The 15637-nt window shown below is 31.3% G+C and overlaps 1 protein-coding gene across 1 annotated transcript; it reads left to right on the top strand.

The window, feature by feature from the left end:
• Nucleotides 1-8871: 8871 nt before the first annotated feature.
• LOC124941356 (cysteine synthase) lies at nucleotides 8872-12996 on the top strand. Its single transcript, XM_047481667.1, has 11 exons — nucleotides 8872-9013; nucleotides 9230-9303; nucleotides 9387-9496; nucleotides 9869-9926; nucleotides 10902-11165; nucleotides 11231-11368; nucleotides 11466-11517; nucleotides 12052-12131; nucleotides 12365-12424; nucleotides 12559-12639; nucleotides 12726-12996. Exons 2-11 carry the CDS (start codon nucleotides 9262-9264, stop codon nucleotides 12816-12818), a joined length of 978 nt encoding a protein of 325 aa, XP_047337623.1. The 5' UTR covers nucleotides 8872-9013; nucleotides 9230-9261; the 3' UTR covers nucleotides 12819-12996.
• Nucleotides 12997-15637: the final 2641 nt, after the last annotated feature.

Here is a 15637-nt window from a genome sequence, read left to right as displayed (position 1 = left end):
CAGTTGCATAGATGAGAAGTGAATAATTATTTTTTTTTAAATGATTCATTCAATAAAAAAATTCATTTAAGCACAATTATAAAAATATAACATAAAAAAAATTTATATACAAATTGAACATATTAAAATAATTAATTGATTTGAACACAAATCTACATGTTTTTTAGATCTAATCTCCGACATCGTCATGATAATGATGTGAATAATCATTAACGGTCTACTTTCGTTATTAAAAGTCTTCTAATTTCTTTTCAACCAGATAATCCATTAGAAAATTATAGTGATAGAGACTCATTTTCTAAGTCTCGCATTTTTAGTCGCTCAATTCATACCTTCCAATAGCCACTAACGGTTTCTGGCATAATCCATTGTACTCTAGTCATATTTCACAAAAGACTTCATATATACTTGCAACAACGCGACAATGTAAAAGTAAATGAGAAGGCGTCTCAACCTCTTTGTAACACTTACGACAATGACTCACAATAATCATGTATTTTTTCATACATTTATCATCAGTGATAATTTCGTCGTGAATAACACTCCAACAAAAAGGGAGATTTTAGTAGGCATCTTAGACCCCATAAATTTTCCCAACAAAGATCAATTAGGTTAACTTTGTTGAACAAAGTGTAACAATGTCCTACATGAAAGTTATTTAAATCACACCATCGCATAGAATATTGAGAAGATGAGTTTAACCCTTAATTCTAACCATGAACAAAAGTCTATCATTGGACATGTTTTCCTCACTATCCAATCTTCTTTTATATCTGATACGGTTAGCAAAACCACTAGACCGAATGTCAAACATATCTTTGATCGATGTATCTCTACAAATAGAAATAGAAACAAGCTCGGGGAAAACCTTCTCCAAACATTTACCACAACACCAAGTATCATCCGAAAAATTATTCGAACTTTCATCACCCACAATAAAAGTCGAATGCTCCCGATAAACCTTTCACATGGCATAAATACTATCTCAAATGTTGCATCCCACGAGTCTATAAGAATTCTTGGTGAACCAACTAGACTTGTCATAACCATAATTATATTTAATCAATTTAGCCCAAATACTTTCTTGCTTAAATACAAATCTACCACACTATTTGGATAATAAGGCTTTAATAAACGAAACAGGATCGTGGATTCTCAGTCCCCTTACTCTTTTATTAATTTAACCTTATCTCAACTAACTAAATGAGAAAATGAGGAATTAGACGATCCCCATAAAAATTTACATATAATTCTCTTAATCTTCATGGCCACACACTTTGGGAGGACAAATAGAGACATCATATAAGTTGGCATTGAAGAAAAAACGCTTTTGATAAAGACTAAACGACCTCCTTTAAAAATTGTCTTACTTTTCCAAATGGAAAGCTTTTTCTCCATCTTACTGATGATCGTGTCCCAATAAGCTTTGGATCTAGCTTTAGTCCTAGAGGGAGCCCGAGATATGTAGATGGAAAAAACCCAATTTTAAATCTCAGAATACATGTCAATTTAATCTTTCTCCTAGACAAAATTGAATTAGAGAATAAGATATTAGACTTACTCAAATTAACACGCATTCCCGAACACGCTCCAAATAATCAAAGAATATTACGAAGGTGCTTGACATTTCTCTAAGTAGCTTGAATCATGCAAAAAGTATCATCTGCAAATAATAAGTGAGACATAGAGAACGAATATCGTCTCACACCGCACTCCACTCCATGAAACAAACCCGCATTTTCGACAAACAAAATCATTCTAGGAAGGCCTTCCATAAAAAAATAACAAATAAGAAAGGAGAAAGAAGGTTCCCTTGTCTTAAACCCTTTAAACTCTCAAAGAAACTATGAGAGCTCTCATTCACGATAATAGAGAATTTCGTAGTCGATACGCAAAATCTAATTCATCTTATCCATTTTTTCCCATACTCATTCTACCCATAATATCAAAAAGGAACTTCTAGTTAACATGATCATATGCTTTCTCGATATCGAGTTTGACAAAAGCACATTTTTTACCTCTAGAGTTAGTCGAATCAATAAACTCATTAGCGATTAGTGTCGCATTGAAAATTTGATAGTCTTTGATGAAAGTCATCTGATTTCCAAAGATAACCGTATCCAAAACTCACGCATTCTATTTGTCAAATATTTTTAGATAATCTTAAAAAATGATGTAACTAAACTGATGAGTCAGAAATTCTTCACATCGATAGTTTCGGTTGTCTTACAAATTAGGACAATCAACGTAGAATTCCAATTTTTCTCAAATATATATAATAGAAATAGAAGCAAGCTCGGGAAATTTTTTTGCTAAATCAGATAAGCCAACTAGTGATAGCCTATAATTCCACTAAAGAGAATTCAAATTACGTTGATCCATATTGTCTTTATGACCTACCAAATTGAAGGTTTGAGAGTCAGCTTCAATGGTACCAAACTCGAATTGGCATGTAACTAGGGGTGAGCATAATTTGGGTTTACCCAAACCCAAAATATTAATATGGGTTGGTTAATATGAGTTGGGTTGAGTATGGATTGGGTTGAATATGGGTTGGGTTGAGTATGGGTTGAGTTTAATTTGGGTTGGGTTGGGTTAGGGTTACCCAAATTATATAAATTTAATTTAATTCTCTATTATTAATCCAATATAAACTAATCATCTTCCAACTTTAAGTCGAACATATTTTTGACATGTTTAACACGTTTTTCACACGTTTAACACGTTCTTTACACATTTAATACGTTTTTAATATTTTTAACACGTTTTATCACTTATAGCACGTTTTCACATGTTTAACACATTTTCACGTTTTGACATGTTTAACACGTTTTGGCACGTTTAACACGTTTTTGACATGTATAACGCGTTTTCACACTAATAACACATTTTTCACGTTTTTGTCACGTTTTTATCACGTTTAACACGTTTTTGACATGTTTAATACGTTTAACGTGTTTTTGACAAGTTTAATATATTTTTTATGTTTTTGACACGTTAAACACGTATTTAACATATTTAACACGTTAACACTTTTTTGATAAGTTTACCACGGTTTTCACGTTTTTGGCACGTTTAACACGTTTTTGACATTTTAACACGTTTTTGATATATTTAACACGGTTTTCACACGTTTAACATGTTTTTCACGTTTTGGCATGTTTAACACATTTTTGACATTTTTGACACGTTTTTCACATTTTTGGCACGTTTAGCACGTTTTTGACATGTTGAACACGTTTAACACGTTTTGGCTCATTTAACACATTTTTAGTACATTTAACACGTTTTGGTATGTTTAACACGTTTTCACGTTTTTGGCACGTTTTCACGTTTTTGGCACATTTAACACATTTTTGACATTTTAACACGTTTGACACGTTTGTGCACATTTAACATATTTTGATATGTTTAACATGTTTTTGTACGTTGACACATTTTGATAAGTTTTAACATGTTTTTGTCACGTTTAACATGTTTTTGGCATGTTTAACACGTTTTTGGCACGTTTAACACGTTTTTCACGTTTTGGCACGTCAAACGTATGAAAAATATATTAAACATGTAAAAAAATATAAAAAACATGTTAAATGTGTAAAAAATATAAAAAAACATGTTAAATGTGTTAAACGTGTCAAAATGTGTCAAAATGTGGAAAACATGGAAAACGTATCAAAACGTGTCAAAACGTGTTAAATGTGTTAACGTGCCAAAAACGTGAAAACGTGTGAAAATGTTTTAAACGTGTTAAAAATGTGCAAAACGTGCCAAAAACGTGAAAAACGTGTCAAAATGTGTGTAATGTGTCATAATTGTGAAAAACGTGTCAAACATATCAAAACATGAAAACCGTGTTCAGCGTGTCAAAATGTGTTAAACGTGCCAAAAACATGTTAAACGTGTTAAAAACATATTAAACGTGTCAAAAACATGTCAAATTGTGTTAAACGTGTCAAAATGTGTTAAATATGTCAAAACGTGTTAAACGCACCAAAAACGTGAAAAACGTATGAAAACGTGTTAAACGTGTCAAAAATGTGAAAAACATATTAAACGTGTCAAAACATGTTAAACGTGCCAAAAATGTGAAAAACGTGTCAGAATGTGTTATAATCGTGAAAACGTGTCAAAAACGTGTTAAACGTGTTAAAAATGTGTTAAACATGCCAAAAACATGAAAATGTGTTAAACATGCCAAAAACATAAAAACGTGTTCAACTTGTCAAAAATGTGTTAAACATAGTAAAAACGTGTTAAACGTGGCAAAAACGTATTAAAAATGTCAAAAATGTGGAAAACGTGTTAAACATGTCAAAAATATGGAAAACGTATTAAACGAATAAAAATGTGTTAAATGAGTCACATACATGTTAAATGAAAAAATAAAAATAAAATAATTTGGGTTACCCAACCCATATTAATAAATAATATGGGTTGAATTATGGGTTGAGTAAATTTAATTTGGGTTGAATATGAGTTGGGTAATACGGGTTGAGTTTACCCGTTTGCTCACCCCTACATGTAACATACATCTATCAGGAGCTAGTCCATAAGTCACTTATGTCGATCTCCGGTTATTGAAGATTCCACCAAAGATTGATGGAGCTAGGTTGCACCTCACGTGATGATCCACCTACCAAAGTTGATGAATTGAAGATCAGATACACGATGGTATTGACCTCAACCCGTAACTTACATTGTGTAAAGTAATAGATGTCTCGCAAGCCGATTGTCATCGCCAGATTTACTCGATCTTTAACGTGGAAGAAATTTTGTTACGGTGCACCAACTAGCGTGAATGAACTAACAATGAAAGCCTTAAATGAGACATTTTTAATTCACCCATAAGACTTCCTAAGTGTTACATATCTTGTCTTGAAATAACATATATATATATATAAATAATGTTACAAAAAAATTAATTAAATACAATGTTACAAATAACAAAATAATCAGAATACAATGTTGATTCGAGGCATATGCTTAAACACATTTCTCTTAAAATAGTTCCACGGTTTTATCGTCTCCTTCTTGTGCTCTAGCTTATCACAGATGACTGTCTTCCAAGGTACAACGAATCTAGTAGTGATTCAGCACTATAATCACTACGCAATAAACTTGACAAAGTACATAAATCGTTCATTGGGTTTCAACGGAAAATATGACGAGTCAAGAACTTGAAGAACACTTGATTGAGTGAGACACTTGAAAAATACTCAGTTGAGTGAAGAACTCGAAGAACACTCAAGAAAAAAAGATAAAATCTTTCGAAATATAAAGAGATAATGAAATATGAGTGAAGAAGAGATATATGAAGAGTTCCAACATGAAGGGAAATAAATAGCTGTAAATTAAACCATAACAATAAATTCATTTATTAATCAACGGCTGATAATTCATCCAACAGTTGTCATTCATAGAATCTTGGCATTTCTAGACTCTTGCATTTTCTATCTTATCCATTGTTATTAAATTTCACTAAAAATTCACATTTGAATTTGGTATGAATTTATATTTATTTGAATTAAATCACATTTAATTTATTTATCTAAATTCTCATTTCATTTAATTAATGAAACTAGTTTTAAATTCTAACACTAAATCACCATAATCAAGCCTTTTAACTTTCGACCCAAGTTTCTTCATTAGCTAATATCTTTAAAGTCTTTTGTTCTAGAGTTAGGAATGATCAGGAGCTACCTTAAGGAGAGATCAGAACCTCCAAAACTCTTCCTACGAGATTTTTTCATTAGATCCTCGCCAGACTTTATAACTCGTAGTAGAAGCTAGCACAACCGATCTAGAGTCCTTAGAGAACTTATTTGAACCGATCATAAGTTGATTTAAGACATTGCCAGTGATCATATCTCTTGTAATTTGGCTTTTTGATTCATAATATTCAATTCTTCATTATGTGTGATTCAATAATTATTTGTTTGATTGTTCTCTCTAAGACTCTAATTATCATTTGAGCACTTAATTGCATTTATACTGATAGATGAAATCACAAGTTGAATTTTTGAAAATCTGATTAGAGTTCTACTTTCGTCTCAAGGACGAAAGTCCTAACTTAACGTTCCTAATCAATTAGAGGAAATTGTCTTGACAATTCATGATCAAGAAAGGAATTTTTTTTCCTAAAATGTAAATCATACAATGTTCGATCCTTTTTCCCAAAAATGTAAATCACACAATGTTCGAAAATAAAGGCGATCGATCATTTAGTTCGTTGTCTGAGGCCAAACGTTAGTCAAGTCCGATGATGTTGAAGCTTATGCGCAAATTGTCATTTGTTTTTATCAATGTGACAATTTTTATGGTTCGAACGGAACGGAAGTCTGGTCGTTAAGACTGCCTAAAAATCGTTTGGAAAACAAGAAGAGAATGAGTAAGGTGGCAAAGTCTTTCTTAATTAAAAGAAAAATGAGAAATGATTCGGGAAATTTGAGTGAGGGAATGACGTGACGCAATCTAATTGGCTGAAAAAATAAAAGAATTTCTCTCTCTACTCTCATTCCTCACACTTTTTACTTTTTCCAACCAATGAAATTATGTCACGTCATTCCCTCTCAAATTCTCTTCCCTATCACTACTCAAAAAAAAATCTATGTGGACTCTTTTGTTTTAAACTTAAATGACCACTTTCGATTTTCCTCTTGTCCGCCTAAAGCCCGAACCAAATCTTTTTGTCCGGGTCTATTAATAAACCAAGCCATTTTTGTTTATTTTAAATCCATTAGGATGGTTTGATTTTAGCTTATTTCATTTTAAATGATTTATAGGCTTTTTGATATTTTTCAAGGCCTAATAACTTTCTTAACTTAAAAAAATAATTTCACTATTTATAAGACTCGTTTGGGCCATTTATATATTTTCTCAAACTTTGGGAGCTCATAACTTGAGTTCTACGACTTAAAAAATTATGAGAATTTTTAAATAATTCCTATAATTTATAGGACATTCTCATGCTTTAATATTCAAATTCTAGACAATTACATATTTGTACCTTGTTTTTACCCTCTCGTAACATGTAATATGTCTAATACTTTTGTTCTTAGTCTTCTCTTAATATTGTGTACATTCTAGACATATGTTTAGGAACGAAAAATGCAGTCCCTTAGACGTAAGATATTACTTAGATGAATACTTAAGTTTGAATTCATACTAAAGTGTAACAAGTTTTACGTTTTAAAAAGGTCAATTGTTTCAGAGTAAGTTGATGCATTTTCAACATGTCGTCAAACACCGAACCCACAAACAAATTTCTGAAAATTTTTTCTTTCCTAATTTTTTAAAAGAAAATTAGGTGGTGATTATTTATTGAGTCAACTATGTTGCATTGCTAAATACTTCCTCATCTCACTTTTGGATGAGACAACTCTTGCTTGTAACTCACCAAAGTAGTCAAGTGGTAAGAGTTGACTTATAAAACCAAAATATCATGGGTTTGGTTCTATCTATGCTTTTTTTGAAGTGTCAGGTCATGACTGTAGGTGTCATACTAGTGCTACTTAATTATAAAAAAAAAATTTAAAGATGAATCTTCTCACACATTTTACGAGATTTGAAAGGAGGTATGCCAAAAAATTTAGTAAAGTAAATTGAAAAATTGTTTTCAAAACAGAACTTGAGTCGATTTTATCATTTTGGTTCATCATCTCATATTTTCTGAAACTGCTCGGATTAAAAAGTGTTTTTTTTTATATTTCCCTTTTAAATAAGAGGATCGATTTTATAAGTATACAAAAGTAATATCTGAATTTATTATTATTATTATTTTATTTTTAATATGGTAGATAGCCTCAACCCACAATTATAATCTTTATTTTAATTTAAGATATTCTAAAAGAAAATTTTCACTTTAACTATTTTAGTGTGTTAATTTTTGAAAAAAATATTTAATAAATTTAATAAATTCTAAATAAAAAATTAGTCTTACCAACCTATTATGAATTATTGATAGATAAGATCACATTATACATCATAACTTTTTTTCAGTTGTTTTTATTAAATTCAATTATAATCCAACTATAATTTTTTTTTGGTTAACTACATACTTAATTTATTAATGAAAATAATAAAATACTTTAAATTAAAATTAAAATATAATTTGATTATTATTAATACTTTTTAAATTTTTTATATAAAAACCACACAATCTTTTTGGTGATCTTGATCTTTTAAAACCATCCCGTTATCAAACTTTTTTTCTTAATTCAATTATAATTAAATATTATTTTATTTATATTTTCATTAATTACATTATTTAATTTATTAATAAATTATTAAAATAATTTAAATTTAAATTTTATTTTATCTTTAAATTTTTTACCCAAAAAAACACCATCTTTATAATCCAAAATTTATTTAATTAATCAGTAAGGAAAAGCAACTATACAAGATTATTTATAAACATACATTAACTTCAACAATAAGCTAATCATTATTTTATTTGCAAGTGGAAAAAAACCATTTGTTACACTCTATGTGCGTGTTTTATTTAATTTATTTATTGTGTGCGCCCGAATAATTTTTTTACTATGATTAAAGTTAAGTAGTGCATAAATTGAATCATAGATTTTTTTGGTTTTTAAAATTATTTTTTCCACCATATAATCATATTTCTAATCATGGAATTATTTAATTATAAATTAAAATACTAAATATCTATACTTTATTTTTATTAAATTTGAAATATAAAGAGATATTTTAATAATTCATCCTATAAAAATCTCAAATAACATTTTTGTTTTATGTAAACAAAGTTTTTTCAAAAAATCTAAAAAAACCCAAAGATCAAGAATTGTGTTTTTTGTTTTTGTTTTTTTCTGCTAGAATGTTTGTGGGTATGTTTGGAGGAGATATAGGTCAGTTCACTATTGTTTAGCAAAAAAAATGATTTCTTTCCATCTCTCAAAATTTCCGTCATGATTGTACGCTTATTAGTGGATTGACTGGACTGTATATATAATCTGATCTTATCTCTCAAAATTCGTTATCTTGTCTCAAAGAGGTAGGTATTATCGATTATGCATCATTTCCCTGTTTTAGTTATTGACCCTAATAGAACTTTTCTTCAAAATCCTGATCGAAATCGATGAATGTATCAGTAAATCGTCTCTTCAATCTGAAATTGAGCTTACCCAGTAATCTTTCATCGATGTTTTAAGTGGGTTTTTATCTTTGAGAGATTTGCTTGTACTAAACGATTCCTTTTCTTTTTTTTCAGTTTGTGCAGTTCTTGTTAAGTGTTAACCCAAAATGACAGAAGTGAAGAATGTGATTGCCAATGATATTACTGAAGTAAGCTTGGATTATTGTCTCTTCTTTCAATTCGATCTGTTTCTTTTTGAATCTCTCTTTACTTAACAGTGTTATTATTATAGTTGATAGGTAATACCCCTTTGGTATATCTCAACAATATCGTGGATGGTTGTGTTGCTCGTGTGGCAGCAAAGCTAGAGATGATGGAGCCTTGTTCCAGTGTAAAAGACAGGTGAAAACTTGTTTATTCATCTTTCCTTTGTGCCAGAAGATCTCCACTAAGAAGATAATCATTTTTTATTATGTATTATTAAACTGAAATTGGGATATGGTCCTATGAAACATTACTGATAATGGGCTTGTACTAGTTAAAGATACATTATAATAAATATTTGAAACTTCGCGACGAACCTAAGAAGCTAAAATGTGTCAAAATGAAAAGAAAATAATATGTCTATTGGATAATCTGTCCAATTGTATGTATGATAGATGAAGTGGAGGGAATTCTCAAGATGCTAGGCTTGTATTCTTGTAGATTATATAATTCATTTTACATTTTGATGACAATTCTTATCATTAATTACTCTTGAATCTTGATATGCAGGATTGGGTACAGTATGATCAAAGATGCAGAGGAGAAGGGCCTGATTAAACCTGGGGAGGTTATTTCTATCATATTTACTTTGTACATTTCCATATGAACTTTTTTGGTTGATAGAGTTATAGTTATGATTTCGAAAGGAAAAGAGGTTAAAATAGTCTAGTAAACGGAGATAGAGTAAAAAGGATCAATATTCCCACTTCGCTAGATAATTATAACACGGTAGTGATGCTCCCAAACCCCTAATAGAAAGAAAGGACTTTGAACAATTTCATAATTATTTTGTTGAAGGGATATTTGAAATAATAGAAGTATGCATGGTTATTTGATCTTTATTCCATTTCAAAAAGTATTTAGAGAAAATAATTGTTATAATGTATTTGGAAAAGTTCATTGTATTATTTTTGTAAAAAATAGTGAGGGCACAAAGATTATATTCTCCTGCCTCGAAAGAAAATCAACAAATAGATTGCTCTCATGCCCAAAGAAAAACATAAAAAAGTACCTCAAAATGTGTTCTTCTGAAATAACATAAACAAAAATCATCATGAGCCAAAACACAAACAAAATATATTGAAAACTACATCAAAACTAAGATCTCAGGTTCGATTCCCATTAAGAACACCCTGATGTAAAGGAGGTATTAATCATCATATCAACGATGTTAAAAGTCTCCAAACTAGAGACGATTCCCACCCTCAATAAGAAGGAAGTGAAAAATAATCACCTTTGCTAAAAATCTTTTAATTGGGATTCAGATATCACAAGCGGAAATACTTGTCTTAAGTCTGTTAGATATCACCTTTGCTAAAATCTTTTAGGAAATTGGAACCAAACTAATGGGTCTAAAATGTTTATTTGCCCCATTAATCTTCTTTATTAATACAGTAAAGGTTGCATTCGAACTTTTCTCAAAGGATCCAAATCTATGGAAATGGTTGCATTTTCATTGCTTTTTATGCAATATGTTGCTCATCTCTTATATCACAAATATCTAAAATCCTGATTGGTTGTATTTGCCTGAATGGTTATGAAGAGTGTCTTGATTGAACCAACAAGTGGTAATACTGGTATTGGATTGGCATTTATGGCGGCTGCAAAGGGATACAAGCTAATTATTACCATGCCGGCTTCCATGAGCCTTGAGAGGAGAATCATCCTAAGAGCTTTTGGCGCTGAATTGGTCCTTACAGATCCTGCCAGGGGCATGAAAGGAGCTATGCAGAAAGCAGAAGAGTTAAAGGCAAAGACTCCCAATTCATATATTCTTCAGCAATTTGACAATCCAGCAAATCCAAAGGTTCGTCTTTTTTGTCCTTAACTTGTTATATTTTTTCATCTAATAACACCGTGGAATTGTTTTAGATACATTACGAGACCACCGGGCCTGAGGTCTGGAAAGGAACAGGTGGCAAAGTTGATGCTTTTGTTTCTGGGATAGGTACTGGAGGTACTATTACCGGTACAGGGAAATTCCTTAAAGAACAAAACTCCAATATTAAGGTTAGATCTTTTTATTCTTGTGTATGGTGGAAAATTGATGTAAATAGAACTCTCAACTTCTAATTCATTTATGGTTTTATCCGTTTATTTATCACAGTTGTATGGTGTAGAACCTCTTGAAAGTGCAGTTTTATCTGGAGGAACACCTGGTGAGTTAATGTAGGATGTGCATCTATAAATTCTGTTGAAATTTCCATCGTTTATGAGAACTTCTGTTATAATGATATTTATGAAAGTTATGCATGATTTGACATACTTGATGCTGAAACAATCTACTGTCATTTTCTCGTAGCTTCTTCTCATCTTAGCTAAAGGAAGATTTTTGTGTTGTGAGTAAAATGTATGATCCTTACCATCTTATATTGAATTTCATATACAGGAAATTGTATTGTTTTACAATCTTAAGCCATATTGAGATATTACAACAGTATCATTTTTCATGAGCAATTGTAAATTCCATTTAAATATGAAAGCAACAGGAAAATGATTTATTGGCTAGATATTTATGGAGATAATTTTATACATCATGGGGTTGTTGTGGGCTTCATCCCAAACATAGTTTTGATTGGTTAATTTTTTGGATTATTGCATTTTGCATTAGTTCTTTTCTTCCCCTTTTCACTTTGTTAGATATTTCTGCCTTCTTCTTTTGAAATTGATTTATAATTCTATCTTGCTTCTAGGTCCTCATAAAATCCAAGGGATCGGAGCTGGTTTTGTCCCAGGAGTACTGGAGGTTGATTTGATCGACGAAGTTGTTCAAGTATGTCCTTGAAGCTTCCGTTATTCATTTTATGTTGGAAACTGGTATTTTGTCAATACCTCTTACCCAATTGTGATTTATTTGAAAATTCTCTAAAACTAAAATTGAATAGTAATTGTTTTTTCGTTTAGTAATTGATCAATATTATTTTCTGGATCTATGTGATTTTTTGGTATAAACATTATTTTTGGATCATGATCCAGATGCTTAAGATTTGAACATATGTTTTGCAGATATCAAGTGATGAAGCTATTGAAACTGCTAAGCTTCTTGCACTGAAAGAAGGCTTGTTGGTAAAAACAAATATTTCTCATTTTAACCATACTTAGAGATATTCACTTTTATAAGATCTTTCTTTTACTTACTTCTGTGTAGCTGCGTTTTAATTCAATTTATGATACTAATGGATTTTGGGATGTGAATTCAGGTCGGTATATCATCGGGTGCAGCTGCTGCAGCTGCGATTAAGTTAGCTAAGAGGCCAGAAAATGCAGGAAAATTAATTGTTGTAAGTTTTTTCGTTTTAAGCCCAATTTGAACGATAACAGTTGCAGAATCCTTTTTTTGTTTTTTAATCCTTGTGTTATACAACAGGCGGTTTTTCCTAGCTTTGGCGAGAGGTATTTATCAACTGTGTTGTTTGATTCCTTGAAGAAAGAGGCCGAGAACATGCTTTTTGAGCCATGACTCTTCACCAGCCCGAGATAAACCCTTTGAGATTTTTGTTTGGGAGGTTTAAGCAGCTTTTAGTTGTATTTTTCTCAATAAGTTTCCCTACATTGTGTGAAATTTGTGGTTCCTGCATTAATAAATCTGAAATGACTCACGATTATGTTTAGGAACATTTTTTTTAAAGGATGTAACATATATGTCTTTTACCCCAAATGTGGCATGCCTGTCTTTAAAATATTTGTTTAAGGATGTGTCTTTAAGAATGTCTGTCCTTATAATTTTTTAATACTTAATTTTGAAAGTTCAAAAATGAAATTGATTTCCACTAAGATGAAGTTAAAAATCATGATTGTGGGGGTGTCTTTTAGGTCAAAATGGCACCATATAATTATTGCTGTAATTGATTACTTTTATAATTGAGAATATATATTCAACTTATTAGGGTAGTTTAATTGAAAAAAAAGTCTTATTAAGAGATCAAATATTTCAGATTTATTTTTTATTAAAAATGTTTTAAATTAAAATGAAGGGACCATTATATTCTTCCTGTTCCTATTAATCTTTTACTATTTTTTTTTTGTTTTGTTTTAAGGTTCACATAAAAGATAAAGATTGTGTATTCGTATAAGGTAGCTTATAATACCACTTATTAATAAGAAAGTTCATGATTTTATTAAAAATCAGTTATAATATTTTCTCACCCTAGAAAAATATTCTATAAAAATGTGTAGTCATTTTTTATTCTTGGTTCCCTTATCGCTTCTCTAGCTTGGATTTTGATTTGTCATTTCAGAATTTTATAATTTGAATAATATTCTCAGTTTTTGGTGGATTGTTTGTTGATTATACATGTCGATTGTTCTGGTAATCTTTTCTCGAGTATTTGTCCATCACCTTTTCAGAACAATCTACGATTGTTCTGGTAATCTTTTCTCGAGTATTTGTCCATTTGAATTCATATTTCATTTGGAGGATCTCTTACAACTATTCTTACTTATTTTTATGAATTTTTTATTATTTTAATCATATATATAAATGATCTTATCATTTGACAGAACTTTTTCTAGCATTGTTTACCAACTCACAGGCAATGTCATTTTTACTGTCGTCCAAAATATTTAGTAGAGATTTTTTCGACACTGCTAATTGATTTGCTTGACTTGCTCTTGTTAGAGTTTGTGGCCCGAATTCTTGTTGGGTCAGCGGGCTTTGCCCGCACTGTATGGACCTGTAGTCTTAATGGGTTTGGCCCTTTTAATTTACATCATATTTTAGGGTTAGACAATATATAGAGAATACAGTCGTCTTTTTTCTTATTCAGTTTTTACGTTTTCCATCAAAATTTGTACAATCTTCGATATAGTGAAACTTTCTCTTCTGCCTGTGATTTTTCACCCGTAAAGAGTTTTCCACGTAATCTTGGTGTTCGTTCTTCTTTTTGCTTTTATCCTCGTTTATTGTGGTTTGATTATAACAAACTGGTATCAGAGCCAAATTTGTTTGTTTTATTTTTGGTCATGACCACTATGAAATACGATATTCCGTTGCTGGATCGTAACACCAGATTTTCGTTATGGCAAGTGAAGATGCGAGCTATTTTGGCACAGATGGATATGGAAGATGCGCTATATGGCGCTGACAAGATGCCGTCTTCGTGGACTGATGAAGAAAAGCAACGAGCGGATCATAAGGCTCTATCGCAGATTTATCTGCATCTGTTGAATCAGATTCTTCAAGACTGTTTGAAGGAAAAAACAGTTGTTGCGCTCTGGCTAAGATTGGAGTAATTATGTATGACGAAAACGCTGACTAACAAGTTACACTTGAAGCAACGCTTGTATTCCCAACGTATGTATGACGGTACGTCTTTAGAAAATCACTTAACTGTTTTTAAAGAAATAGTCTCTGATTTGGAATCTATGGAGGTTAAGTACAATGAAGAAGATTTAGGGCTGATATTATTGTGTTCACTACCTCCTTCGTATGCTAATTTTAGAGATACCATTCTCTATAGTCGTGAGACTTTGACTCTAGATGAGGTTTATGATGCACTCTTCTCGAAAGAGAAGATGCATAAACTAGTTGGTTCAAATAACATGGATGAAGGCCTTGTTGCACGAGGCAGACAGCATGAGAGATGTTTTAGCAACAATAACCGTGGTAGGTCAAAATCCAAGAACAAGGATAAGACGTGTAGGTATTGCAAGAAGAAATGTCATATTGTTGTTGAGTGTTATAAGTTACAGAATAAAAATAAGAGGGCTGGTGAGGATCATAAGAGCAATCAACTAGAGAAATATGGCGAAGCTGATGTTGTTGAAAAGTAGAATGATGGAGAACTTCTCGTTACGTCTGATATTGATTCGAAACAGAGCGGCGAATGGATTCTTGATTCTGGATGCACGTTTCATATGTGTCCTAATCGGGACTGGTTCTCTATATATGAAGTGGTCTCTAGAGGTACCGTTGTGATGGATAATAATGCATCTTGCAGAATTACTGGTATTGGTACGGTTAGAGTTAAGATGTTTGATGGCACTATTCGAACACTTGGTGATGTAAGGCACGTTCCTGACATGAAGAGAAATCTGATCTCTTTGAGTATTCTTGATTCTAAAGGGTACAAATACACCGGTGAAGGTGGAGTTGTGAAGGTCAGCAAGGGATCTCTTGTTGTGATGAAGGGACTCAAGAAAACTGTCAATTTATATGTTCTGCAAGGCTCTACGATTACATGTGATGTTGTTATTGCTAGTTCGTCTATGTCTGATTCCGATGTTACAAGATTATGACACATGCGTCTAGGTCACATGAGTGAGAATAGCATGGTCGAA

This window comes from Impatiens glandulifera, chromosome 6 (assembly GCF_907164915.1).
Source record: "Impatiens glandulifera chromosome 6, dImpGla2.1, whole genome shotgun sequence".
In the NCBI taxonomy this organism is placed as follows: domain Eukaryota; kingdom Viridiplantae; phylum Streptophyta; class Magnoliopsida; order Ericales; family Balsaminaceae; genus Impatiens; species Impatiens glandulifera.
Note: the sequence above shows the minus strand (reverse complement) of the source record. Positions and strands in the feature narration are given on the sequence as shown.

Bases quoted from the DNA above. Each gene is read 5' to 3' on its own strand.
- LOC124941356 (XM_047481667.1), top strand. From the start codon at position 9,262: ATGACAGAAGTGAAGAATGTGATTGCCAATGATATTACTGAA. The intron at 9,927-10,901 runs GTTATTTCTATC...ATGGTTATGAAG, and splicing joins GCCTGATTAAACCTGGGGAG to AGTGTCTTGATTGAACCAAC. The intron at 12,640-12,725 runs GTAAGTTTTTTC...GTTATACAACAG, and splicing joins ATGCAGGAAAATTAATTGTT to GCGGTTTTTCCTAGCTTTGG.